The following is a 26,840-nucleotide window of genomic DNA, read 5'->3' as shown; positions in this document are numbered from 1 at the left end:
GGGCAACACTGGGAGTGAAGGACCACCTCCGCACTGCTTGTAAGAAAAAAAAGTCAGGTGGGGGATGAAACAGAAAAATGGAAGCCTCTTTCAAAGTTGGAAGAAAACTTGAGAAATTGGAGAACAGATTTCAGCACAGCACTATTTAATGGGCCCTATCTAGCCCCTGAGTACTTCCTTTCAATATGTGACTTTTCCTTATTCTCCAAATAAAATTGGTTGTAATGCATACAAGTAATTCGGGGTCTTATGTAGAGCGCACAGCATATGTTATCACTATTCACTACATTAACCTAAGGAACAGATCAGCAGGTATCACAGCTCTTTACGAGCTGTTCATCAAGTGCCTTTAATCCCTTTACACAGTGGTCAACCAAGAAACCCACTAGCTTCACACTAAAATCAGGCCAATATTGGAATGAAATCACCCAATTACCAAGAGAGATACCAGTTTTTCATAGAAGTTGCTTAGATAAATTAGAGGATGCATCTAATTAAAATGAGAGAGAGAGATCTGTTGTGGGGGGGATGTGAATGCCTTCAATATTTCCAAAGATTAGTAGAGTCCATGTAGGAATTTTGCAAGTTATGAAATGGAAGCCACAATCAACATATTGGGAGCCATTCAGTTCATTGATTTCAATAGGAAAGATTTGATCAAATGCTTAATGTGGCATTTACATGGCAGCTTATTCAATTTGCATGGTGTTCCCTATCTGTTAATCTCCACTTTATATTTGAGCTTTCACTCTATGTAAAAGCCACTTTCTGAACTGTAGTGGGACTACAGTAGAATACAGCACAAGTTTATCACTTATTTCCATATTATTTGCAAACAGAATTCTGGAAACAAATAACATGGAAACTTGCACCATATTTCTGGAAGTAGCTTTAACATAGTATGAAAGTTGAAATATAATATATAATATAATATGGAACTTAACGGTTAGGAAAAAGTCATGAAAATGGAATAGAATATTTGTGTGTGTGTGTGTGTGTGTGTGTGTGTGTGTGTGTGTGTGTATAGTTTTGCTCACTGGAAGGACAGATTGTCAGATTGTGAAGCTGAGGCTCCAATACTTTGGCCACCTCATGAGAAGAGAAGACTCCCTGGAAAAGACCCTGATGTTGGGAAAGATGGAAGGCACAAGGAGAAGGGGACGACAGAGGACGAGATGGCTGGATAGTGTTCTCGATGCTACCAGCATGAGTTTGACCAAACTGCGGGAGGCAGTGGAAGACAGGAGTGCCTGGCATGCTCTGGTCCATGGGGTCACGAAGAGTCGGACACGACTAAACGACTAAACAACAACAACAAATATAGTTTTATTTCTACTAATGTTTCATTGTTTTTAATTTTTTTCCCTATGTTCTTAGCAATTCTTGTTTCTATTTGTAAGCCGCCTTGAGTCCCATCAGCGAAAAATGTGAGGTATAAATACATGCATACTGCTTTGAGATGGTAGCCTAATGCTACATTCAGATAGCACTTTATACCGTTTTCTCAACATTTCCTTACCTGCTAATTTCTAATTTCCTTACCTGCTAATTTTATGAGCTCTTTCATACAACCTAAAATGTACTTCTAGAAATCTAGCACAAGTTTAGCACTCATTTCTGTGTTAATTGCTTCCAGAAAAAAACAACAGAGGTAGAAATCCAGCAGCCACCAACACTCACATAAACTGCTTTCTCTCCAGAACTTGGCTGGTGCTAGCAGTGGTTTTTTTCTAAATGGATGTAAGAGGAACAACACCCAACTGCTGTTGTTACTCTTCCAGCTAGTGCTACATATGCAGAAGCCTAATTCTGTGCATTAACAGACCTTGGCCATTGGGGGCTGATTCCCATTGGGAATTGGTAGGGCAAAAGGTCAGGAACTCAGCAATCAGCAAAGGCAGAACCAATGGCAGGCTGAGCCAACTAATTCTACTTTTGTTCACCTCCTCCTCCTTTTCCCTGCTCTGTTCTTCAAGAGACTAAGAAAGTGGGAGTTGATAGGCAGAGCCACCCCCAGGTAAGTTGGTGGCTAAGAACAGGCTGAGGTTGGTGGGGCAACACTCCATTTCCCCTAGCAGACTACCCTTAACTGGCCTTGGTTGGATCAGAGCAGCAATGTGTTGTTTCTGGTTGTAGAACTGGAAATGGAGTATTGATGCTGACCTCCAGACCCATTTACAAACTGTAGGTGAACCTATACTGCTTTCCCTAAAACATATTTTCCCTGACATGGTTATTGATTCTTCATATAGGATATATACTGTACCATTTCAGACTAAAATAAACACATCTAATTCATAAAGAGTTTTGTTCCTTGAACACAGAATCAGTTGATTATTGATTATCTAGCTAAGTCCACACATCTTGTGACTTAAAGGAGGGAACAGCATCACTCTGTGTGTGTGTGTGAATGCACTCAGTTGTGCATCTAGTAAACCAGCAAATTTGTTTTGTTTCACATATTTCCTGCATGTGAAGCCATTTCCAGCTATAATGCAATTGTGTACCATGGCATACCAAAAGCCATCCTATCCGCCTGAAATAAGTATATTCTTTTAAATAATATGGCAACTAATTATGTGACCAAAAATACCTCTGGAAAGTATTAATACTGGAAACCAATTCATAAACCAAATGTGTGGTTCCCCCTCCCCCTCAAAAGGCAAGCCTGTGAATGATTTCCTGGTTGGCTAAGATTTTCTAGAAATTGGATTTTCCCTCCTCTATGAATATTTTAAAGAAGTCACTTATAGACGCCTTTTAATGCAAGAACAGGTGTGAGCTCAAATTCCCTCAGCTACTAATATCAGCTCAGCTGAGAGAACAGCAGTAAATTCTTATTTGAAAGCTAAACTAAGTTCATCTTGATAAGGGCTGGGAGCTCATTAACCATTAAAATGCCATATAAACGCTATTCGGAAAGCTATTTCTTTGTCTGGTTGGATTTTATGTGAATTTGGAATGCAGAAAAATAAACATGAAGAAGCACATGAAAATAAAGCGTCTGTTCTGTGCACCAAAGGAGTCTCTGCTTAGAGCTGAAGAAAGGCAGAACAGTTTTGCGATCAGCACCCTACCGTTTAGTTCAACAGGATCAGGAAACAAAAGACTGGTGTTTACAATTTTGCTTATAGTGCCTTGGTTTGAATTAGCAACCCTTGCTCAACTGTCCTAAACCAAATGTATTTATTTATGGTGTTGGGTGGGTGGCTCCCAGTTCTACCTAAAGTCAGTCCAAAAGTGTGTCACCAAAACCTATTATTTTACATATTCACTTTTTTAGCTTAAGGTAATAAGTATAAGAAAATAGTCACTCATATTTGTTAAAAATTTACCTGTTTTTAAAGCCTATTTTTGTTCTTGCACCATTTCTCAGTCTTTTCTCCTCTCCTTTCCTTTTCCTATCCCTAAGAATTTTCATGGAAGACAGCTATAAATTAACTATCTGAAAATCAAAACTTGTTCAAACATAGCCCCAAAGCGAGGATTTAAATTCAGTGATTTGGGAGTTCATAGGAGTTCCCTTCCACCCACGGGGATCAAGTTCGTCTGAAGGCAGATGAAAGATGTTTCACACACATTACTCTGCACTTTTCTTTTAAGGAATGCGGCTGAAGCTAAAAATAACTAATTAAAAATGTTCAGGCTTGTTCTAAAACAAAACACATTGGAATGTAAACTTCCCTGAAAACTATGTGGCACTAAATAACATTAGTCCTTTGTTACGCAGGCATTAATTCTCAGTGCCTACACTATTACCTTTATAAAGCTGCTAATTTTCATTTCCCCAGGTGAACGGAATGAAGTATTTCAGAAGACAAGTTCCATGTCTGTGTGCGTGAACATATATCTGATATGCAACACAGGGAAACGGACGCAGGATAGTAATAGTAATATTGTACAATGTCTTTTTTATTTAAAAATGCTCAGTGACTTGATACACAAAGAGCCTCTGACTTACAACTGCCCTAGCTTGAAAGGAGGGATAAAGGGTTAACCCACTGGAAAAAATAAGGTGTTTTGTTTTTTAAGGTGCAGAAAAAAGAGTAGAACCACTTTACCCTGAAATGCAGCCTCCTATTTTGGTCAGGATTGGAATGCTATAAATTCAGCCAGTTGTTTGTGTGTGTGAGAGAGAAATTGGGTCAGTCATTTGTCAGAGCAAACCTGGTGAGGCTATCTGGAGTGGGATGGGTTATTTGGGAATGTGTGTGCTACTGCCAAAAAACTCCCCTCTATTTCTAGTAATCTTTCTTCAAATGGAAGTAAGAACATTAAGAAGAGTCCTATTGGATCAGACCATAGACCCATCTGCTACTGGGGATGGGGGGATGGACAATACACAGGATATACTACTATCAGTCTTAGGCTCCACACACCCTTAACCTGGGCCTGCAAGGAGCGAGAGGAAAGGATACAAACCTGAGGCCTACTCCAAATTTCACCAAAGGGTAAACTTCAGAGTGGGGAGGGCTAACATCTAAGCAATTCTGGTGATTTACAGGAACACAGGATAGTTGACACAATCTATCTTATCTCATAGAATCATAGAATTGTAGAGTTGGAAGGGACTATGAGGGTCATAAAGTCCACCCCCCCTGCAAATGCAGGGATGTTCCGCCCAACATGGGACTTGAACTTACAACCCCAAGATTAAGAGTCTCATGCTCAACCAACTGAGCTAGCCAACATGCCCATAATTTCTTTTATCATTTATTTTAATATCTAGTGTTGTTCAACTAAACTTGTAGTCCTCAAATAAGATTCCAGTTTTGTATGACATGAATTGCATAGAGTAGCTTATTTCTTATTTGAGGTATTTCTTCTCTCTCTCTCGCTCGCTCCCTCCCTTTCTGGCTCCAATGTGTTTGTCAATCAAAAGATGCTAACCAGCTCAGCCCCTTAAAGGCAGTGCTGCAAAGAAGAAAGCATTTTCAATGTTTCACCTTTACATGGTGCTAGGTTAAACTCAGGATGGTTAGAAACTCTTTGAAGCAACCCAAACCTAAATATTCCTGCTAGGCAGACTGAGCAGCGAAACTGAATTATAATGAACCAGCAGCTGTCACAATATGACCACAGTAACCAAATCAAAATATCAACCACTAACCCAGATGAGATTCAAAAGGTCAATGTAGAAAGCCAGAAGCTTTCTTCAAGATCGCCCGAAACCTCAATCTAATCCTAGCAGTGAAATGTTCCATTAAGCTACAGGGGGTAAAGAAACAAGTTACTGTATATTGGTAAATGATTTAATGTACTAGCAAGATAACCCAGGAAGGATAAGAGGAGCTCGCAAAGAAGGCACCTGAAAATTGAGCAGCAAATCTGGAATGACATGCATCCATAGCAATATATTCTGACTCCTATATAGTACTGAAATATGTGGACAGATTTCCACTGCCCCAAAAGTGCACTACTGATTTATTCTGTAAAAGAGAGTTTTTTACTTGATTGGCTGGTGAGCCCGAGAGCTATGCTTCTACACAAAGAATTTGGGAAGTCAATCTTTTTTTGGCCATAAATAAATTTAGCTTTGCTAATTCCCCACAGCTAATTATTGCACGGCTTGAAGTGAAGGCTAATTTAAATACTTCTTGCATGGTTTCCAACTACTTTGAAAGCATTTAAAGCTGGAATTAATACCTAAAAGCAAGTGCTTGCAATGTAGGTCCACAGTTGCCACATTATTTCAACAAATATTCATGGTTCCTCTGCACATTTCTAGTAATGACTATGCTAAATTATGTCCAATTCCCCCAATCCATCCCTCCAGTTCACGTAAAATTAAGACAACAGCTACTTTGTGTAGGATGGCTATGCAAGTATTACTCTACAAGTTCAACAGAATGGCTGCAATCTTCTCCCCACTGACCTGAGAGTAAGTGTGACTGAACTCAATAGGACTTGATTTTGAGGTGATGAACATAGGATTGTGCTGGAAGGCATGGGCTTGGTACTATGTCACATTAAACCAGGGGCTGCCCACACACATTTGCAAAGCAAAGAGGGGACCACATACACTGCAACCACACACACATGCACACAAAATCCACAACCAGGAATTGGGCTTATAAATCCCCTTCCATTTGTTACATTCTTTCTCACTTTGTACTCCTAGCTTTGAGGAAGATATCATAGCTTTTAAAATCAGTTTCCCACCATGCCGGAACTGGGATACTGTGGTTCAAGTATATGTACATAGCAAGCAAGACATGGTGCAGTGAAAAATCTGGCGCTCATCTGGTGCTCCTGATGGTGTGTTTGCACCATGCCAACCTCCCTCTCTCTCCTGTTAAGCCACAGCGACTCCTCTGCCCAGGAAGGTAGCTCCAAACTACCCAACAAGTCACTTCTGCTTTTAAGGTGTCACTTCAACAGATCTGTGTGAATCCTTGTTCCCATAATTACTATTATTTTAATCCTCCTCCTCTTCCTTTTTTAAAATAATAAAATAAAACATGCCCAATATGTGTAAGACACAACCACCTTTAAAACTGTAATGCCTGAGGAGTTTAAAAATAATTAAAAAAAAGATGGCGGGGAGAGCTTTCCCTGATCAAACAATTATTTCTGGCCTGTCTCTGAAAGTCATCTTTCTATCAGCTGGTTTTGCACTTCCCATTCCCTGACGCCATCTCGTAGACAGTTTCGTTACATTCAGGTAAACTGTCTAGCCTGCAACACAGCCACGCTCAGTTCCAAATCTGCTCAAGGTGGAAAATGTAGCGTTCCATAAACACCAAAATACCATGTTTCAGACCAGACTGCTTATCTGACAGAACGGCACTTTCATTAATGCCAGGTGCACAGATAGAGCAGTGTTCACTGTTACAGTAAGTAAGATGGCCTTGTCTCCCACATTTATACTTTTCAGCCTTCCTTTCATTATAGGGAAAGGCCAGCTCAGGAAGAGGTTTCTTTCAACAGAAGATTTTCTGAGCATGATTACTGTTACAGATTTGCTAGCTCTGCAAAATAGGGGGAGAATCTACTCCACTCAGGTGAGCGCGCATTAGAGCAGGGGTAGTCAACTACAACTCCCATAATCCCTGACCACTGACCATGCTGGCTGAGGATAATGGGAGTCATAGTCTAGCCACATCTGGAGTGCCCCAGGTTGGCTATCCCTGCAGCAGACCCACCTGTTCTTAACATTTCTCACATGCAAATGAATGTATGTTTTATTTCAATGGCACAAGAGGAGCAGACATTTCTCTTGTGAGATCTCTCTATATCCTTTCCCCCTCTGCACACCTTCTGCAGTTTGGGTTCAGGGTCAATGGCAAAATTCAACAAAAGGGGTGGAACTGTTTAGCCTAAACAGACACAAATGAAAAGGGAACCATTCTAATTACAAAAGTACAATTTTAAATTAAGGTAACATAACACTGAGCAAGGTCACTGAATCGAATGGTAAGCATGCCTTATTACATGATACCACACTTGTTAGAAGCTGTTAGCTCCCCTCATATGCATACTCAAGCACACAGAAGACCAGTATCCTTGGGTCTAAAAATGCGCCAGAACGCATAGAAATGTCTGGAACGTGGAGATACAGAACACACACTGGCCATTTGAAGCCAAGCAATCCCGATAGTGCTGATGAGCAACAACAAAGGACCCTTTGCATCAAATACAAAAGGGCAATTATTTGTTTAGGTTTGAAAAATCAAGCTCCTAACAGCTCTTCAATAAATGAGTGTGCTGTCTTTCCAACAATTCTCATCAGAATATGTTCGCTTTTATGCTTTAGAATGTGCTTGTAAAAGTCTTTTCCCGGAGAAAAGCGAATACTCGCGGTTAAAACAAAGGGGCGCACAATTTTCTTGGCAAAAACTGAAACACAACACGATTTACAAGCTAAAGTGTTCTTTGTTGAGGAAAGCCAAAACAAAGTGAGACAAGAGAAACAAACTTTTCAGTTGCAAAAGAAGAAGAAGAAGAAGAAGAAGAAGAAGAAGAAGAAGAAGAAGAAGAAGAAGAAGAAGAAGAAGAAGAAGAAGCACAACCCTCAAAGTGAAAAGGTCAAACCTTAAAGCATCACTCAGCACAGTGGGTTTCACAGAAGACCATGGATACAATGTAAAGATTGTATTTACACTGCCTGCAGTCAAACCTAATAGTGTGAGTTAAGAAGGGAGGGTCAGAATTTCCTTGCTTTTGTTGGCTCACGCCAACCCCTTGGAACTGCTGTAACTACGTTGCACTAACATATACATTACTGCAAGCTTCAACGCTGTCTCACATGTTAAACAACTCACAAATATTTCCTAATAATGAAAGGCAAGGAATATTTCAGGGGCATATATTGGTCCCAGAATGATATATCGCAGTTACAACTCAGTGCTTTCCTTGGCTCAAGTTCAGTTGTCTGAAACTAAGGCATCTCAGTTAGTTCATTGACAAGTGGAAGGAGAACGGTGTGATCTTGGCCAGGGAAAAAGGATTACTAATATTTTTACATCATATATTTATCTTAACAGAACTCATTTATCACATGTGATTAAAGGAAGGCTGCTATCTGCACTTGCAAGTAATTAAAGACTTTCTTCTGACAGCCAAAATTATTGCTGTAGATTCAGAAAGAGATCCTTGCAAGTCAGAATGATAGTGGCCGAGCATTATCCAACTGTGAGGGCACACACTTGCCAAATACCACAGGCTGTCAGAAGAGGAGCATGCTGCAGGCATGGTCAGCCTTAATGTAGAAATTTACAGCCCAGAGACTACAAGTCCCTGCAGGCAACTTCACACTGTTATCCAAAGAAAACAACGTTTTCAGATTGCTGATAGCTTAACCTCCAATTGTTTTTTCATTGAGACAACTAACCACTGCGTACTTTTTTTGTTTTGTTTTGCAATCCCAATGATTTGCTGAAAAGTACGTAATATGTAAGCTAGCGCATCACGCAACTGAAAATGCTTATAAAACGTATACACTGTTTCTACATTGTGGACATTGCAGGGGACCTTACCAAGGCATTTATTTGGCACTGCTGGGAATGGTTTATGGAAAACATTTGGTAACTACCACAATCAAACACAAACTTACTGGGAACACAGATTTCAAACACTGTAAAAATAGAGAACTCTCTTTTATTTACACACACACACACACACACACACACACACTTATAAACACAAAGCCGTAATACAAATTTTGATAAGTCTTTTTCTTACTCTGTATTCTGGAATTCACAAAAGGAGGAGATAGATTGTCATGTGATCCAAGGTCCCTGTTTGTCATATGTTCATAAGGAGTTCCATCTCCATAGTTCTGTTAATAAATTGGAAACAAATACAGTTTAAGTGTAACATACATATTCCAATCTCTTAGAGACATTTCCCCCTGTATATTACAACTAGAAAAGCACGACTGCTTTTCCAATGAAACTGATGACATTTGCAGATAATTATTCTGTCAGCAATACATTAAAATTTTGTGTCCATACCTTTGCTAATTCCTAGGCTACAAGCCAGTAAAAATGTTGTTATCATTTTCAAATCTGTGGCAAGGACTGAATTATGTTGTGTTGCAGTCCCAAAGAATGAGAACTTCTACAAGTTAATGTTGCATATTTTATTTAAGGAAAGATAAACTTTCAAGTTACTCTATTCCAGGCACTTCAGACTGCAACATTGGCTGGACTGAAATTAACTTGTTCCTCCTGGCTATTTTATAATTCTTTCAGAGGTTTGATGTGCTGATTCCGTGTGCAATCAGGTTAGTTTTAGAAGTCCATTCTACTTTTGCACCAATTGGTTTTTGCTAAATGAAAAATTTGTTGTACTAAATTTTGCACAGCATATATTACTACTGAAAGAAGAAATGTTTATACCTACATTTGTCAATTAAAGCAAATATAATATTTGCATTTTCTGTTTTACTTCAGAATGTGTTGTTGTTCTTTAAAGGGGGAAAAAGATTATAGCCCAAGTGGAAGAAGGCAGATTCTCCTCCGATCCCCTTCAGAATGATTTCTCAACTGCCTTTACCACAATTCCAAAATTCAAGCATTCCAGGAAAAATATGGCTTTCACTGAGGCTAAGTTGAAAAGGGGATTTAAATGGAAAATTTTGGGGATGTTCCTACTCTCCAGGAGTAACAATACCAGGTGTCAGCATTGTTCTTGCTCCTTGGTGACAGTTTGTAGTCCAATGGATCAACAGAGGAGATTCCAGCTCATGCTCCTAATCCCCTTTTTACACAACCTGGTTATATTTCAGTATCAGTTACTATGAAAAGGCAACACAAAGTGGGCAGAGTACTTTTGTAGTTGCAATCTGAGTAGAGTGGTTTATAAAATTAATCCAGATTAGCCAGGGCCATCTTGGATATGTAGATTTTTGAGAGCTTACAGGATGTGAATAGCAAGGTTTCTCACAAAACAAATGAGAAGAATTGGGCTTGCATATTCTGCCTCATATCTCATGACCTATAAATGATAGAAAATTTTTTTTTCTTCAAAAAATGAAAGCAGGGAATCTGGAGGTTATGGTTCATCTGGGTAAACTAACCTCTTGTCCCACCCCCAGTGGATGCCCATGAAGATCCTGAAGATTTTAAGAGCTGCTGCACAGATAGTGCTGAACTAGGTGGACAACTGACAAGTGGTTCTTTATGGCAACGGAAGTGATGATACCACAATATTGCTAAAAACTTTTATATTAGCATTGGCTTTCCTTGTAGTTCCTCAACTAGACATTATTATTTGCATATTATTGTCTGAATGAGTTGCATTTTATATATTTAATTCAGATTGTTTTATGAGATCTTTATGCTGTCTTTACGACTCAAGACGTTCTTTGCTTAAGCATGATATAAATGTGCATATCGGCACCACATTGAATGGAAACACATTTGCCTGTCAGAATGGGGCAAAATTATCACAGAGAAAAAAGTTTGAAGTATAGACAATGGTGCTACTTTAGATTTCAAAGACCCCGAAACCTTCTTTTGCTTGGTTCAAACCTTGTGTATCTTGGAAAACACAGTGATTTAAAGTCGGAGGCATAAACCAACTGCAGCAGTCAGATGAGTGTTGGGCTTTTTTTCTTTTTTTGAGGGGTGGGGAATGCGACTGTTCTAATCTCCAACTGTCATAAGAATTAGTAATTTTGATACTACTAAGATGTATTTCCTGAGTCTATTGCTTACTGCCAATAGGAATGAATGTGTGAGCATTGTAATATGAGAAGCAGGAGAGACAGCTTCACCTCATCTACATAATGCACTTGAATGTCAAACTTGACAGCTGGAGTAATGGCTTGCAAAATAGTAAGCTAGAAGATCCTAAAGTGCTTTGAAGACTGCAGTTAGGAGCATAGTGTCAAAGAGAGAGGATATCTCCAGCTCTTTAAAATGTCCTTAACTTGAAGGTTCAGGTATCATCTCTTTAACCTTGGCAAAACACCACAACTGGTCATCCCTTTGAAAGCTGGAGCGTGTCCACAAAATATGTAAGCTATGTGTAAAAGAAAATACAAGCAATTATATCCAAGTTAGGAATAGTGAGGGGTTATATAGAACAAGCAGACAAAGGGGTAATTTGCATCTAGTAAATTGCATCTAGCACAAATAGGGAAAAACTAACAGAACAAGACTACTTTCCCCCCTTGAATACCACAATTGTCCAGAAATCCGAACTGGCCAAAAGGTCAGACTACAGGGGATTATTCCCAGTAGACCTTTTGGCTCCCACAGGATCATGTCTCTCCAAACAGAATTTTCAGCTCTAACGCAGAAGTGTTTATATTACTGCTAAGAAGATTCAATGACAGAGACACCTAGTTCTGGTTTCTGTTCCACTGTTCCCCCACCCACCAACCCATCATTTCTATCTATTAATATTGATTCTCCTTGCTGTTTTTATCATAGTGTGTGTACTTCATATTGATCTTAAGTCACCTTGGATATTTCATTGCAAGGCAGGATATAAATATTGTTGGCAAATAAAGCAAATATGTAACCTCCTTGAGGAACAGCAGCAAGAGTTGGGGAGCCATTCCAAAATGTGTCTGGGACATAAATGAGAGACACTTCCTTATACAGGCTTCACAATCTACGGAGCTGGCTTGACCATGACACAAGTCAAAGGTGGGGATCTCAAGTCCAAGGGCTTAATGCAACCCCTATCCAGGCCTCAATCTGGACCTCAGAACTTTCCCCAAGCCCCACACCCTTTCTCCTCATTGACCTTACTTCATACCCGGACTGGTTTTTGCCTGGCTGGAATGTGTCCTTGAACTGTGATAGTGCCTTCTTCAATCTCTGGATCATAGAATCATAGAATTATAGAGTTGGAAAAGTGGAAGATACTGGGTGTGGTGTGTGTGTATGGGTCCTGTGTTGAAACTAGCCAACCGTACAAAGGTAAAATCTGCATTTGTTGCTCCACCCACTTTCCCTTCTCCTGGTACTAGCTCCACCCTCAATTGATATGGTGCCCATAGAAGGGCTGCCTTCAAGGGAATATGGTCCTTGGCCTATAAAGGTTTCCACATCAGAAGGAGGTTGATAGGCAGAAGCTTCGGATAATATGTTGCCACACCATACTGAAAAACCATGTAACTTGGGGGGTGGGGGGAGAGAAAGATGGCGAAGCCCTAGAACAGTTGCTAGGAAATACCTTTGAGCCACGGACATGCATGCACCTATCTTTCAAGTAGAATAGACAAGGTAGCTTACATCGAAACAGCAATAACATTACTGTAAAACTCATGAAAACCAGAGCCATCTCTTGGCTGTAGCCAAAGAATCCCAATAGATGCTGAAGAACAGTTCTCACTTCTCTTACTGCCGCAGAGACATCATGGGAAATGGCTCTAAAGGTGTGCTACACATGTAGCTGAATAAGTTATAGCTTTTGGGGGGGGCAGCTTTGGGGTTGAGAGTTACATATGGAGGAGACAAAAAAGAAGCAAGATAGACAATTATTTCCAAACAATGCCGTCAGGGGAAAGTATAACGGGATTCCCTATACCCAGCAGACATGGGCCTGTGGTACCGGGAAGGTGGAAGATATGGTACATTGCCTTTTGCACTGTTCCTTGTATAAAAGCTTGGGTTTTTTTAGGGGAGACCTTTTGAGAGCAAGAGCTGGTTGGACGCTTATGGATATTATTTCTGATCTGTTGGCAGACCACAATAAAATCATTGCAAACAAGGTTGCCACCTATGTGGTAGCAGCTCAAAAAAATCACCACAATCTTCTAACGATGTCTGCCGAAGACTACAAAGAGGACCGCCTGCAATAGTATTTTGATGCTGCTGTTAATCTCAGTTTGTATTGATAATTATTAGTGGTATAATTAGTGGTATGTTTTGTCCCTGCTTCCCTAGTGTTTCTCCTAGCAGGAGTGTAGATACGCTACCAATCTGTGATTGTAGCTACTTGCATTATTCCCATGCTTTGTAATGGCCATTGCTCAAAGACAATTATTATTCCCTCTAGAACCCTTCTAGTCTGGGTGTAGAAGAATAAAAGCAGATACATGAACTTTAACTATTTTGTACTAATTGTATTATACAATGGCTCTATCTATCAATATTTTTACTTATGCTTTAATAACCATCTATATACACCTTATATAATCATAATAATTGTAGTAGTAGTAGTAGTAGTAGTAGTAGTAGTAATAATAATAATAATAATAATAATAATAATAATAATTTATTATTTATACCCCGCCCATCTGGCTGGGCTTCCCCAGCCACTCTGGGCGGCTTCCAAAAGAATATTGTAATACTGTGATACATCAAACATTAAAAGCTTCCCTAAACAGGGCTGCCTTCAGGTGTGTTCTAAAAGTCTGGTAGTTGTTGTTCTCTTTGACACCTGGTGGGGGGGCTTTCCACAGGGAGGGTGCCACTATCGAGAAGGCCCTCTGCCTGGTTCCCTGTAACTTGGCTTCTCGCAGTGAGGGAACCGCCAGAAGGCCCTCGGTGCTGGACCTCAGTGTCCGGGTAGAACGATGGGGGTGGAGACGCTCCTTCAGGTATACTGGACCGAGGCCGTTTAGGGCTTTAAAGGTCAGCACCAGTATCAAGACTAAGGCAAAATATTGTGCTTGGAAATCTCCTAGAATGCAAGATGCCCAGAGTGTGTCTTACATATTTTGTGCCTGTTAAGTAAAAACATCTGGAAAGCCATCTACGGCAAATGAATAGTCAACCGCTACCAAAAACACAGCTTACAGACCAGAGATAACTTACAGCAATGGAACAAGGGCTGATAGCAACAAGCAAGGCAAAGAAGAAGTCATTTTAATGAAGTTCCCTGCTCCCTCTTAGCAGGAACAGAGCAGTTGTCAAATTCAACCATGGGATCAGATAAGAATCTTTAAAAAAGCAATTCTGGGAAGATGATGCTCTGTAACCAAATTTGCATGTACATTTTCCTAAGCAATCAGGTGTAAAACTCACATTTAGATTTTAAATTTACATACACAGGAAGTCTGGTGAGGAAGAGAAAAAAGATTAGATATACTTACCCTGGATGGACTAGGATGTCCTCCGTTCCCCCAGGACCCTGAGCTAGTTCTGTCTTCTACATCTAGGGACAAAAAAGTTCTTTAGGCTTTATTGCAATAATTCTTTCCTTTTGTATAGGCACTTTTAAATTAATGTTTCAAATTAATCTCCTGTTGCCTTTAATTAAGAACCAGGCACAGGGCTACTACAATGATAGTGGCTTCTGACCCAACCACTTAAATTAACTAATTTAAATTCACAGCAGAAATGAACTGGACCCTCAGGAACCGGAGGGTTTGCACATAAAAATTATTCTAGTCACTCAGTCTTTCAGGAGACATTTAAGAAGTGGCTGGAAGTCACTGGCTAAAGTTGGAATTCAAAACCTAGCGCAAAACCACACAGGCTCAAGGATAAAACTGACAATGCTACGTAGCAAATAAAGAATACTCTCCCTATATAAAAGTTATTTTGTATAACTGCAAGAAATATCCCTTCATGAATCACTTTTGATGAATTGATTTGGAGAGCATCCCTCATAAAAGAAAAAAGAAAAATTTGCAGGCTGAGGAATCCTGTGTTTCAATGAACCAAATTGCTGAATTGGGACACTAATGAACTTAAATTTCAGCTTGGCCATGAACTCACCAGATGCATTTTTCAGGGTTACCAACTCTTTAAATAAATAAATTTTAAAATCCCAATACCTGGAGGGGGCACAGTGATTGGGTGGGTGGAACCAAGGAGTCAAATCAACCACAAAAGCAATCAATTCACTCAGGCAGCCTTCCTCAACTTGATGTACTCCAGAAGTTTTGGAATACAATTCCCATCAACCCTGGCAGTTGGGCAAATTGTCCGATTCTGATGAGGATTGGGAGTTCAAAAATGTCTTGGCAGCAACAGGTTGGGGAAGGCTAAGCTAAGATGAACACTGTACAGAATTTTTAAAGAGGTCACCGAGTGGAGAGGGGAAGTCCAGCTGTTGTCTTTTGCTGGTCAGTTGGCAAATCCAACTGATCGAAACTCTTCAGCGTGGCTTTCTGAAACTCGAAAACTTTTTGGGAAACTTTCTAACAGGTTTTCAGGTTTGGGAGGTAAACAACGATGGGAATAAAATATTCCAGTGCCTGGGAAGTACTCTTGAGAAGGATTAGCTCAAAATGTAAGCTGTACTGTTGATCTGTTATTTCCTTTTGACTTAGAATATTAAGACTGTTGTTACAGAGTTTTCCGACATTTATTTCTGCCAATGCAAATAAGCAGTTTGTAGCATGAACCAAGGAGGTTAAAAACTTTGCATTCTGTCCATTCCTGATTTATGGCTCTCAGAAAATCACCTTTTGGGAAGTGGAAGGTATAGCATTCACCTCGCAAAGGTGCTGCAAGGCTTAACTAATTACATATGCTAAACTGCTATTAAGACCTTTTTGATGAAAAAGGTTATAGGAATTTTTAATTATTGCTCTACAACTACATGCTTCTCCTTGACAAAAATGGAAGAGGGTACAGAAACGTTTGTTTCCCCGGAAAATTGCACCTCTCGTGCTTATTTCACTGGAGGAGGCTTCTAATGGAAAGCTACTCTTTTTGTAAATAAAATAAAGAGAGGAAGTGAGGAAGGGAAGAATGGAGGGGGGGGAGCACACAATATGTTTCCACATGAGTTATTTTCATTACAGCTTGCTCTGTTGTCTAATTTTATTGACTTAGGCCACCTGAGAAGGGAGGCAGAATGGCTGCTTCCAATTGTACCTTGAATGCAACCTGGTGTTCCTTGTGGATAGTCAGAGACAGTGCATCATGTGCCTCAGGGTACATTGTGGCAGTTCTGAGGTTGTGTCAGGGCCCAAGAGAAGAAACAGAAGTCCCTCAACTCTACTGTTTAAGGCAGAGTCCATTACGTGCTTTGTGGCATACTAAAGCGCGTTGGAGTATGCTTGCCTGACTGCTCATTAAAAATGTGTTGAGAATCTCCTGTGACTATTCTAGTTAGGCAGACGTCCAGCAAAGCAATTAAGAGCAAGCTTAATTTTAAGCATAACTATAAAGTTCTAGTGAATTATTTTTTCCCAGTGATATTTAATATCAAATCATAACATATGAAGAACAGCATACCAAAGCAGGCAAAGAGAAAACATCCTATCCCTAAATGTTTGTGTTGGATGCATTGTACTGGAGCCAAAAGTACAACTCCTCCCAGCTGCATTGTGCTACTAGTAGTTTAAAGGGGCTCTACGTTGTTTTGAAATAATTTTACACTGCCAGAATGAGGTTTTGTGATGAGAATTTAAGGACAGCCCTGCTGCATCATACCAAAGGCCTGACTTGTCCAGACAGACAGGCAGTAGCCAACCAGATGACCCTGGTAGCCTGAAAACCAGACACAAGTACAAGGGTACTCGTCTGCCTGTGACCCTCAACATTACCACCTCTGATCAAGGATGTAATATAGCAGCCTTTAACAGCCATACCTCTATCAATTTGTCGAATACCCTTTCAAAGCTGTCCAAGTCAGTGAACTTCACTACATCTTGCACAGCTTAACTATGTGCTTTGAAATAGTACTTTCTTTGGTCTGTCACTTTGTTCTGCTTCACTGGATGACCCTGAGTTATATTATTATGAAAAGTCACTCGGGGGTTAACCAGGCAAGATGACAGAGACCCATGATCTGGATTTCCTGGGTGTCTCTTAAAATTTCAGCAAACTGCCATTATGAGGGGCAAAGGAGATTTGGATTGGGCCCTCAGCACCCAGGAGGAAGATGTAACCCTTTCCCCATTTTCTTGAGTAAAGCTTACTATTCCCTGACAAGTAGATACTGAATACAATTCTTCCTCACGATACAGTGGTACCTCGCAAGACGAATGCCTCACAAGACAAGTAACTCGCTTCGCAAGACGATTTTCCCTATGGGCTTGCTTCGCAAGACGGAAACGTCTTGCAAGTTTGTTTCCTTTTTCTTAACACCGTTAATACAGTTGCGACTTGACTTCGAGGAGCAACTCATAGAACGCGGTGTGGTAGCCTTTTTTTGAGGTTTTTAAAGACTTTGGTGATTTTTGAAGCTTTTCCAAAACTTTCCCGACACCGTACTTCGCAAGACGAAAAAAATCGCAAGGCAACAAAACTCGCGGAACGAATTAATTTCGTCTTGCGAGGCACCACTGTATGGCTGTTTTCAGAAAACATAGGGATGGCTTCAGACCTGCATAAATGGAACCAGAATCCAGAGACCCAGAATGCAGCAGGAGCAGGAGGAAGGGGACAGGGTGGTGGTTTTCACCACTTCCTCATTCCCTCTACAGCCTGCAGGGCTGCCTTTCACACTCTTCCAGAAGGTCTCTCACAGACAGCTGTAGAAGGATTGAGGAATCAGGGGAAATGGATGAAGCACCTTCAGCATCAGAACTATGCTGAGCACAAGTCATGACATAACCTATAGTTAGACTATGGAATTTTCTCCCACAATAAGTAGTAGTAGTAGTAGTAGCCACAATTTGTCAACTGAATACAATGGAATGGTGCTTTCCTCAGCAATGTGCACTGCTAAAAAATAGTTGGCATCCATTCCTTGGATACTGTTTTGAGTGCTTAAATCAAGAAGCAGAAATAGAAAACCAGAAGTCCAGTGCAGTCATTCTTACGGAACATTACTGAAGGCCTCCACACTACTAAAACCACATACTTCCTCTTTAAATTACTGGTACAACTTTCCAGGTGAGAGCAAGCCATTAATTTATCATAAAGGGATGCTAGAGCATTATCCGCCATCGCATTCATTATGGATTATTATTAATTCTATTACTTGAAACAATAGATTTAATCTGATTGAACAAAAAGGCATGTAGAAAAGATTAACAAAAGCAAAGCACTTAAATTACATGTAGAATATGAATTGGGTTTGCACGTGCAGTTATGAAGCTTAGGCATCTGCGCTGCGTATCTGTGACCTAGCTGTATGAGCAAAGAAAGTGTTTGCCTCCACCTTGATCTGTCCCCCTCCCCTTGCATGTTAACATGTTTGTTAATGTTATATTTCTCCGCATCACAATTCCTAATATCTCAATGAAACATTAAAGTGCTAATAACACAAGACATTCCAGGTAAATATTTAATTACATTCTTTAAAATATGTGCATCATTTAAATGACAGATCAGATCAACCATTGCATTCAGTTAATTAGGCAGAGCTTTTTAAAATCACGGGTGTTATGCAACTGATTATTAACTCTTTTGGATTCTGATTCAAGGCACATCCAAACCATAGATGAAACTGAATGGCTTTTCAACAGACTTTTTGAGCACATTTTGGCTTCACAGTCTCTGCTCCATTCTGAACACTGAAATCACGTGCCCAGGAGAAATCAATCATTAGCCTAAGTGAAAATCGTACATATCTGAATACAGGATCATAGCCTAAATTATGATACATGGCATGATTTATGAATGTCCAGCTACTTATTCCCAAACTTGCAATTTTGTTTCAGATAGGTAGCTGTGTTGGTCTGACGCAGTCGAAATAAATAAAAAAACAAAAAAACTTCTTCTGCATGCACACGAAAGCTTATACAGTGGTACCTCGGGTTAAGTACTTAATTCGTTCTGGAGGTCCGTTCTTAACCTGAAACTGTTCTTAACCTGAAGTACCACTTTAGCTAATGGGGCCTCCTACTGCCGCCACGCCACCGGAGCACGATTTCTGTTCTCATGCTGAAGCAAAGTTCTTAACCCGAGGTACTATTTCTGGGTTAGCGGAGTCTGTAACCTGAAGTGTATGTAACCTGAAGTGTATGTAACCCAAGGTACCACTGTATTATACTCCACAGCATGATTTCTGTTCTCATCTTGAAGCAAAGTTCTTAACCGGAAGCATTATTTCTGGGTTAGTGGAGTCTGTAACCTGAAGTATGTAACCTGAAGCGTATGTAACCCGAGGTACCACTGTACCCCGAACAAACTTAGTTGGTCTCTAAGGTGCTATTGGACATTTTACTATTATTATTTGCAATTTTGTGCATGGCCTCCCTTCCCATTCTTTCTTTCCCCGAAATTCCACCTCCTCCACAAAAGTTTAAACAATAATATAAGCTGGTCATGTCACAGCTGTGCCAAATTTCAGCCTGCTGTAAATGAGGGGTATCCATCTTCCACTCAGGCAATGGGGTTTTTCTTTCTTCTCCTCCCTCCTGCAGCCCTCCTTCATGCCCCAGTCTGCCACAGAGGTTCCTCAATGCTCAAGAGCAAATTTTGTGGGTGCGCCAGGTGCTGGACAGAGAAGAAGAGTATGGGAAAGTTCTTTTACATGAGCAGAAGTCTATTACACAGGCAGATGGACACTGTTGGATGTCACCCAAAGTTTATGACTTGAGTGGGGAAAATGTCATGTATGATGTAAATATTTCAGCAGTAATGATCCTGTAGCATACCCCATCTGTAAAGTGTGTGTGTGTGTGTGTGTGTGTGTACAGAAAGGTTATAGAAATCAATATCAATATGATTGTAGATATCATTTATTGTGACTACTGCAAATATGTGTGATCCTCTTGTGAATTCCAAAGTGTTTTCAGATGCATTAGGTCTTTGCAACAGCCATTCCCACATTTTACTACAAATGTTCCCTCATCAAAATTCAACAGAGAAACTAAGAGGGTGGCCAGTCATGAACTCTATATGTGAATTGACTTTACTGGTATAACCAAGAGCAGACTTTTTCTCTTTCTAATAACTTAATCTGATTGAAATGCACATCTCCACTTAACTCTCTCAAGACACAAATACCCTAATCATGTGCAAATTTATTAGCAAACAAAGTTCGGATTGCTGCCAAACAGTGTGATCCACAAGACATTTAAACAAACATACTTTAATTTAATCCACTGTGGTCACTTGAAGTCAACGGGACTCAACAGATGATGATTCACAGCTGAGTGTTTGACCTGTTGCCAATAAAAAGCATTGCATAAAGCATAAAATTTTGATCTCTGGTGTTTGATCTGTGATATTCCATTGCCATGTGCAAATCACTGCTTAGTGCTATTGTTATTCAAATTCCAAACTTGTTTATGTGAACAAGCTGCAGGTATAAAACTATAGTGGTGCCCCGCAAGACGAACGCCTCGCAAGACGGAAAACCCGCTAGACGAAAGGGTTTTCCGTTTTGGAGGTGCTTCGCAAAACGAATTTCCCTATGGGCTTCCTTCGCAAGACGAAAGCCCATAGGGAAATCTCTGGGACAGCGGGGAAGCGCAGCGCGTCTTCCCCATTGTCCTCGGACCTCCTCCGAAGGCTGGCGGCGGGGCGGAGAGACCTCCTCCTGCCGCCAGCCTTCGTTTCTCCGCTATCCCGGACGGCTTTTGAAGGCAGGCGGGGGGGGGAGCAAAGACTTTCGCCCCCCGCCGGCCTTCAGAAGAGTCCAGGACCTCTTCTGAAGGCCGGCGGGGGGCAAAAGTCTTTGCTTCCCCCCTGCCTGCCTTCCCGGGGGCTTTAAAATCGCCCCGGGACAGCGGAGGCTTCGCTGCCACCCGCCAGCATTTTAAGATCGCCCCGGACAGCGGAGAAGTCTCCGCTGTCCCGGGGTTTTTTAAAATGCTGGGGGTGGGAAGAAAAGCCCTTGTCGTCCCCCCCAGCCTTCAGAAGAGGTCGGGGGACAGACTGTCCCCGGACCTGGTCTGAAGTCGGTTTCCATAGGAACGCATTGATTGATTTTAAATGCATTCCTATGGGAAACCGTGCTTCGCAAGACGAAAAACTCGCAAGAAGAAAAAAACTTGGGGAACGAATTAATTTCGTCTTGCGAGGCACCACTGTACATCTAACACTGCTTTGGCTGCTTTAGCCATGGAAAATTCATTCAGTATCCTTAAACTGTGCGTAGAATGGAAGCAGATAATTCTAGATCTTTAGGACGGTATCCAACTAAATCATTAATTGTATTTAGGAGCTTCATGAAATGACATATGTAAGTGCAATACAACTTTCCCCTCCTTTTTCATCCAACCCTCCAGAGCAGATCTTGGGTAACATGGGGGACAGGAGAGAGAGGAGAAGTCCCACTGCAACTGTGGAGTCATTCCACATTCACAAGGATACAACCCCCAGACTTTCTTGCACTAATATTTTTCTCTGCCAATTAACTCCCCTCTATTTTTACCCAAATGTCACATAATACATGAAAAAGTTCACTTTAGCCTAACTTATGCTAAACATCCGGCTACTTTCATTCATAACATGATAATGCATGCCTATATCCTAAAATTTGGTGTGAGGATCCTAACCCAGGTTAAACACCTTTCAGCTTATATTGTTCCCATTGCTGCTCCTAAGTTCTAGGATGTCTGTAATGGCATGTAAAAGTCTTTTTTACCACGAAATAGTTCAGAAGCTGTGACGATAACTTCCCCCCTACAGACTTCTCCACAACAATGCATGTCAGCGATACCTCAAGGCTAAATTACAGCAATGTGTCCTACTCGCATACGAACATCATGAATCTAGATGCAAAGACATCTACAGAGTGAACAGATAAACACATTCCTGCAATAGCAGCATTCTCTCTTTTTTTCTGAAAAGGGCCAAAAACATGATAGAATCCAACTCAGATATGCCTCTGAATGTTGTGTGTCATGTTGATTTCACCCTTCAGTTGAGGCCATCAGCCTGAAAACCTACAATTTCTACCTGGGGGGGGAAATGCACCTGTTTTACTTCTGTGTCCTGCAGTGGCATCCATGCGTGCAGATCCTATAGTCACCGATTCCTAAACATTCAAAGTGATAACTGTATGAATTTAACTGGAAAATCGAAACAGCAGTGCAAACTAAAGCAAAAGGAAACTGTATGTAGAACTAGGGAAAATCAGGCGTGAATGTTCAGTATTGCTCATATACGGCCCCCCAAACCTGAGGCTTATTATGCAATTCTTTATCTACAGGTGGAGACCATTTCACGTGGGGGTTTCATTCCCAGACCCCCATGCGCACACCGGTGGGGGGCATATAAGCATGCCCCACCCAGTTCTGCCCCCATTCCGCCTTCTTCTAGGTCGGCGATTATGCATCAACTAGATCTACCTAAAATGGTTGCCACTCATGTGCCTTTAACAGGCAGAATGGAAATGCAAGTATCACCCATAACTACATTTCTGATTTCAAACTGGGCCAGGACAGGAAGAAGTTCCAACTTAGGATTTCCTTAGATTTATGGTTTGATTTGTTTGTATCAGGGCTGGGTAAAATTCAGTCTTACTTGATCTCTATGCCCCCAGGATCTACTAGAACAGGCACAGGCAACCTTCGGCCCTCCAGCTGTTTTGGACTACAATTCCCATCATCCCCGACCACTGGTCCTATTAGCTAGGGATCATGGGAGTTGTAGGCCAAAACATCTGGAGGGCCGAAGGTTGCCTATGCCTGTACTAGAATCCCCAGGATCTACTAGTATACGTTAAGCCTGCTACGCAATAACATCAAACAAAGCTGTGTCCAGTGAACCTATGCATAACTAGTGTCTTTTGGGATTAGAACAAGATCCACTTTAAATTCAGTATCGTATGCAAGAATCACAGCAACCAGCAACTATTAGGTGGTCCACTGTTGAATGGTCCACCAGTGAACCGTCATCTTTACATTCTGCCCATACTTGATTTAAATCATTTATAGGCTGCTGGATCACTCATGCAACAAAGTGAGCTGACCTACTTCTGGTGGCTCTCTAATGAGAGATGATGAGGGCAGGAACTGGTATCTGAATGGTGCCCTAAGAGACTTAAACAGTTCATTCTAGTAGAGGAAATACCATTTGCATTCTGATTGCAAAAGACCATTGGTTGGTATCAACAGGCTGTTTTTCTAGAGCAACACTCACTTTTAAAACTATCAATACAGAAACTAAAAATCCTGGGGCTGGATTCTGCACTATTGGAAGCCAGAAGGAGGACTCCTCTGCTAGCGTAATGGGGCATTTCCCCTCTCCTCCCCCAAGCCTGCTCCCAATCTGCTCTGGAGGGTTGGAAGAACCCACAGAACATACAGGGTGGGGAGTGGGAGGTGGGAATAGTTCCATCTAGCAAGCAGAAATGTGTGCATTGTTTGAGCAACTGTATTAGTGCGATGATGAATTCCATCCATGAGGGTTTTCTCACATTCCTGCCAGAGATCTGAAATCTATATACAAAAAGGGCATTGCTGCGCACATGATGCAGGTATTTTTAATTGCTCCTTAGTGCACAGCTGATCACCATGAGAATCAGGCCATTCTCACTTCTTCTCCGTGCATAGATGGAATACATCAAGTATGCTCCCTACTTGGCTGAACCACCATAAACATCACAAGAGCTGAACATGAACATGTCCTGGGACTCCTGCAGAGCAAAAGAAGAACTGTGGAATTCCCTGTACCCAAATCTGCTAAAAGTCAACATTTCTTCTGAAAAATCAGGATTTTGAAGATCTGTTTTTTTATCTGCTTTTCTTGGGGCATGTATTAAATTTCTGTTACAATATGTAAATTACTGAGGTAAGAAGGGATGGGGACAGAAACAAACAAATACAACCTGATGGAAGAATTAAGAACGTGTACAATATACCTACCCACCCATGTCAGCAAAGCCAGGGGATCATGGTGCCAAAGTTCTCTCATGACATCACTGAAAGCTCTTTGCCATCAAGCTATTTTAATTTCAGCTTTACAATATTCAGGTCTTTCTAGCATATTAAGGTTTTACTCAGTGATCTGAAAAATGGCAAGCAATCACTCCTGTGTATTATCTTCGTAGGTCGTGCCTAAGCTTTCAGCCAATTTTCTTTGTATTTAGACTTAAATGTGCAAACCGCACTATATTAGTCTGCAAAGCATCAATGAGAAGGCTTAATTAAGTAACACTGACAGATAAATCCATTTCTTTTTCAGTAATCAAATCAAAGCAGGTTGACATAACACAGAAACTTAATACAGTTATTCCCTTGTAATTGGAAAAAGGCCCTTTACTTCTCATTAAAGTAATCTTCTGGGTATTGGCATAATAAGACATCTCAGGGCTTTAATATTACCCTATAAAAGTCTCAAGATACAGACTCCCTTAAGCAAACATGCAAGATTATCTAATTCCTTCATCACAGTGGAACATGTCGTTCCTATTGTTTCAAAATTGTTAATTCTTTATCTCATCTATAGTCCAAAAAGAATACATCAGTATATAAAAAAATGAAGAGACAAATGCTATTCTTGAAATGATTTCAAGACTGAATGATGTGCTATTACTAAAATTAAAGGATTTTTTTTGTTTAGAATTTATGAAATACTTGTACAAATTGGTTACAAAGATATTGGACAAACCTAACTTTACTACTATAGGTTTCCTTGCTTTGAAACTTTTTTTTAAAACAACAACGACAACAACTTGAAAGCTTTCCATTATAAGTTCATTTTGAGCTTTTGAATCATGCCTGAAGCCTGGGTTCTTGATTGAGCAGTCACTAGGAGAGGTACAATAGGTTGAGGAAAACAAAAGGAAAAGGAAACCGGGGGGAAATTACACCAGGAAAAAATTCTATGGTTACTACCTAAAATCTCAACAGAGACTTGAAAAAGGCCTAAACACAACTTCAACCCCTCGGTTCCATGCTTTTCAATTTTAGAAATTGTTCCTAATCTATTTGATTCTCACAACCACTGTTAAGATAAACCTGAGAAACAATGGCTTGCCCATGGTTGTTTGATAAGCAGGTTGTTTTTACCTGAATATTCTACCCCATGCTTCATTGATCAAGTAATTTAGGAGATCACTCCAACATCAAAATATTTGTATCAGACAGTCAATTACTTGCATTATCTATTGCCTTCTACTGGCTTTGACTTAAAGCTGAACTCTTCTAAATTGTAATTAATTGCAATGAAGAATGTGGCTCGGATCCTAACTTCAACCCCCATGAAAAGAAAGTAGCTTCCATTCACAGATGTAAAGTTCTACTCACGAAACAAATCTTTACATGAGTGCAACTCTCCTTCTAGAAGATGACTACAAGCAACTAAAAATGTGGTAAGGTGTTCGACTGTGTGGCTGTTGTAATCTGTTTTAACACAAATATAAGGGACCTTTTCTTTTCCTATCAGGCATTCTAATGTGTGGCAAAAGTTGAGAACTTTACAAAATGGTAACAGTTCTGCACTTTTCCCACATGGCTGCATGGTTATAATGGTCTGCATTAGTGGTCTATGAATGACTATGTTGCATGCATATGCAATTTCCTCAAGCTATAGAATTTCATGGGAAGGAATCTTCTTAGAGAAGAGCTTGTTTTCCAGGCAGAATTACAATACCGGGTGTTGATACCTTTGAAATAACGAAATCCTTACTGTTTTTGTAAAATAAAATCTCACTAAAGTTTTGGTATTTGAAGTCTTTTTTTTTCTGTAGCAAGAAAGCCCATAGTTCATGTGTTTTGTGATTAGGTTTATCAGTAACTAATCTTAACACATTCTCATTTGGATTGCTCCCTAATTTATTTCTTCATTTCAAGATCACCCTCAGCATTTTTGTCAGGGGGCAACAGTATGTCCCCAGTACTAAATTACTTTTAAAAAAATCTTTTAGATGTTTATCCTCTAGGTTCCGGCCTTTTTCTGTGCTGTAAACCAGGGTTTCAAAACTGGTTAGAGAGCAAGTTACTTGACTTTTAAAAACCAATTCCTGGTTTATTAAATTACGTATTTAATACTGCAGTCAATCGATTCTGATTTCTGTCAAAGTTTCCAACCTCACCAGAACAATCTTCTGTGTTGTCCTCTTTCATCACAAGTTGTGATCACACATTTAAGAAGCAGGCAAGCATCACTGATTTCTTCATGGGTTAAGTGTCTGCATTCACCCAGAGTTCTCCCTTCATTTATCTCAACTTCTCACTTCTATACCTGAAATGGGAGGGGCCATGTTGTTGTTGTTTAGTCGTGTCAGACTCTTCGTGACCCCATGGACCAGAGCACGCCAGGCACTTCTGTCCTCCACTGCCTCCCGCAGTTTGGTCAAAGGGAGGGGCCATATGAGATGCAAAAAAGGAAAACTTTGCCCAAAGCCTCCATTGCTAGTCACACCGGGAGGACAGGGCTGACTGATGTACAGTGGTACCTCTAGTTATGGACTCGATCTGTTCTGGGATGCCGTTTGCACCCCGAAAAGTCCGTAACTAGAGCATCACTTCTGCGCATGCGCACAGCATGATAGAGCACTTCTGCACATGTGTGAAACCCGTAGAACACTTCTGCGCACGCACATGTGGCGAAACCCGGAAGTATACTCTTCCGGGTTTGCTGTGTTCGCAAGCCGAAAAGACTCAACATGAACCTACCGCAACACGAGGTGTG

General features: G+C 40.6%; 1 protein-coding gene across 26 annotated transcripts in view; it reads right to left on the bottom strand.

The window, feature by feature from the left end:
- The window catches only part of TCF4 (transcription factor 4), a 342,581-nt gene that overhangs the window by 221,121 nt on the left and 94,620 nt on the right, over nucleotides 1-26,840 (bottom strand). For 23 of the 26 annotated variants that reach the window (XR_013394718.1, XM_077936467.1, XM_077936470.1 and 20 more), the window contains 2 exons: nucleotides 14,498-14,559; nucleotides 9,184-9,280 (listed from right to left, as the gene is read on the bottom strand). The exons of the other annotated variants lie outside the window; for them this stretch is intronic. Coding sequence is in view for 22 of the 23 variants with exons in the window: in XM_077936467.1 (XP_077792593.1) it covers nucleotides 9,184-9,280; nucleotides 14,498-14,559 (159 nt within the window). In the remaining variant the exon portion in view is untranslated. The remainder of the gene's footprint in view (nucleotides 1-9,183; nucleotides 9,281-14,497; nucleotides 14,560-26,840) is intronic. 26 annotated transcript variants of the gene reach the window in all.

Source organism: Podarcis muralis, chromosome 11, assembly GCF_964188315.1.
Source record: "Podarcis muralis chromosome 11, rPodMur119.hap1.1, whole genome shotgun sequence".
Classification (NCBI taxonomy): domain Eukaryota; kingdom Metazoa; phylum Chordata; class Lepidosauria; order Squamata; family Lacertidae; genus Podarcis; species Podarcis muralis.
The sequence above is the reverse complement of the archived record's forward strand: the minus strand, read 5'-3'. Positions and strand labels throughout refer to the sequence as shown.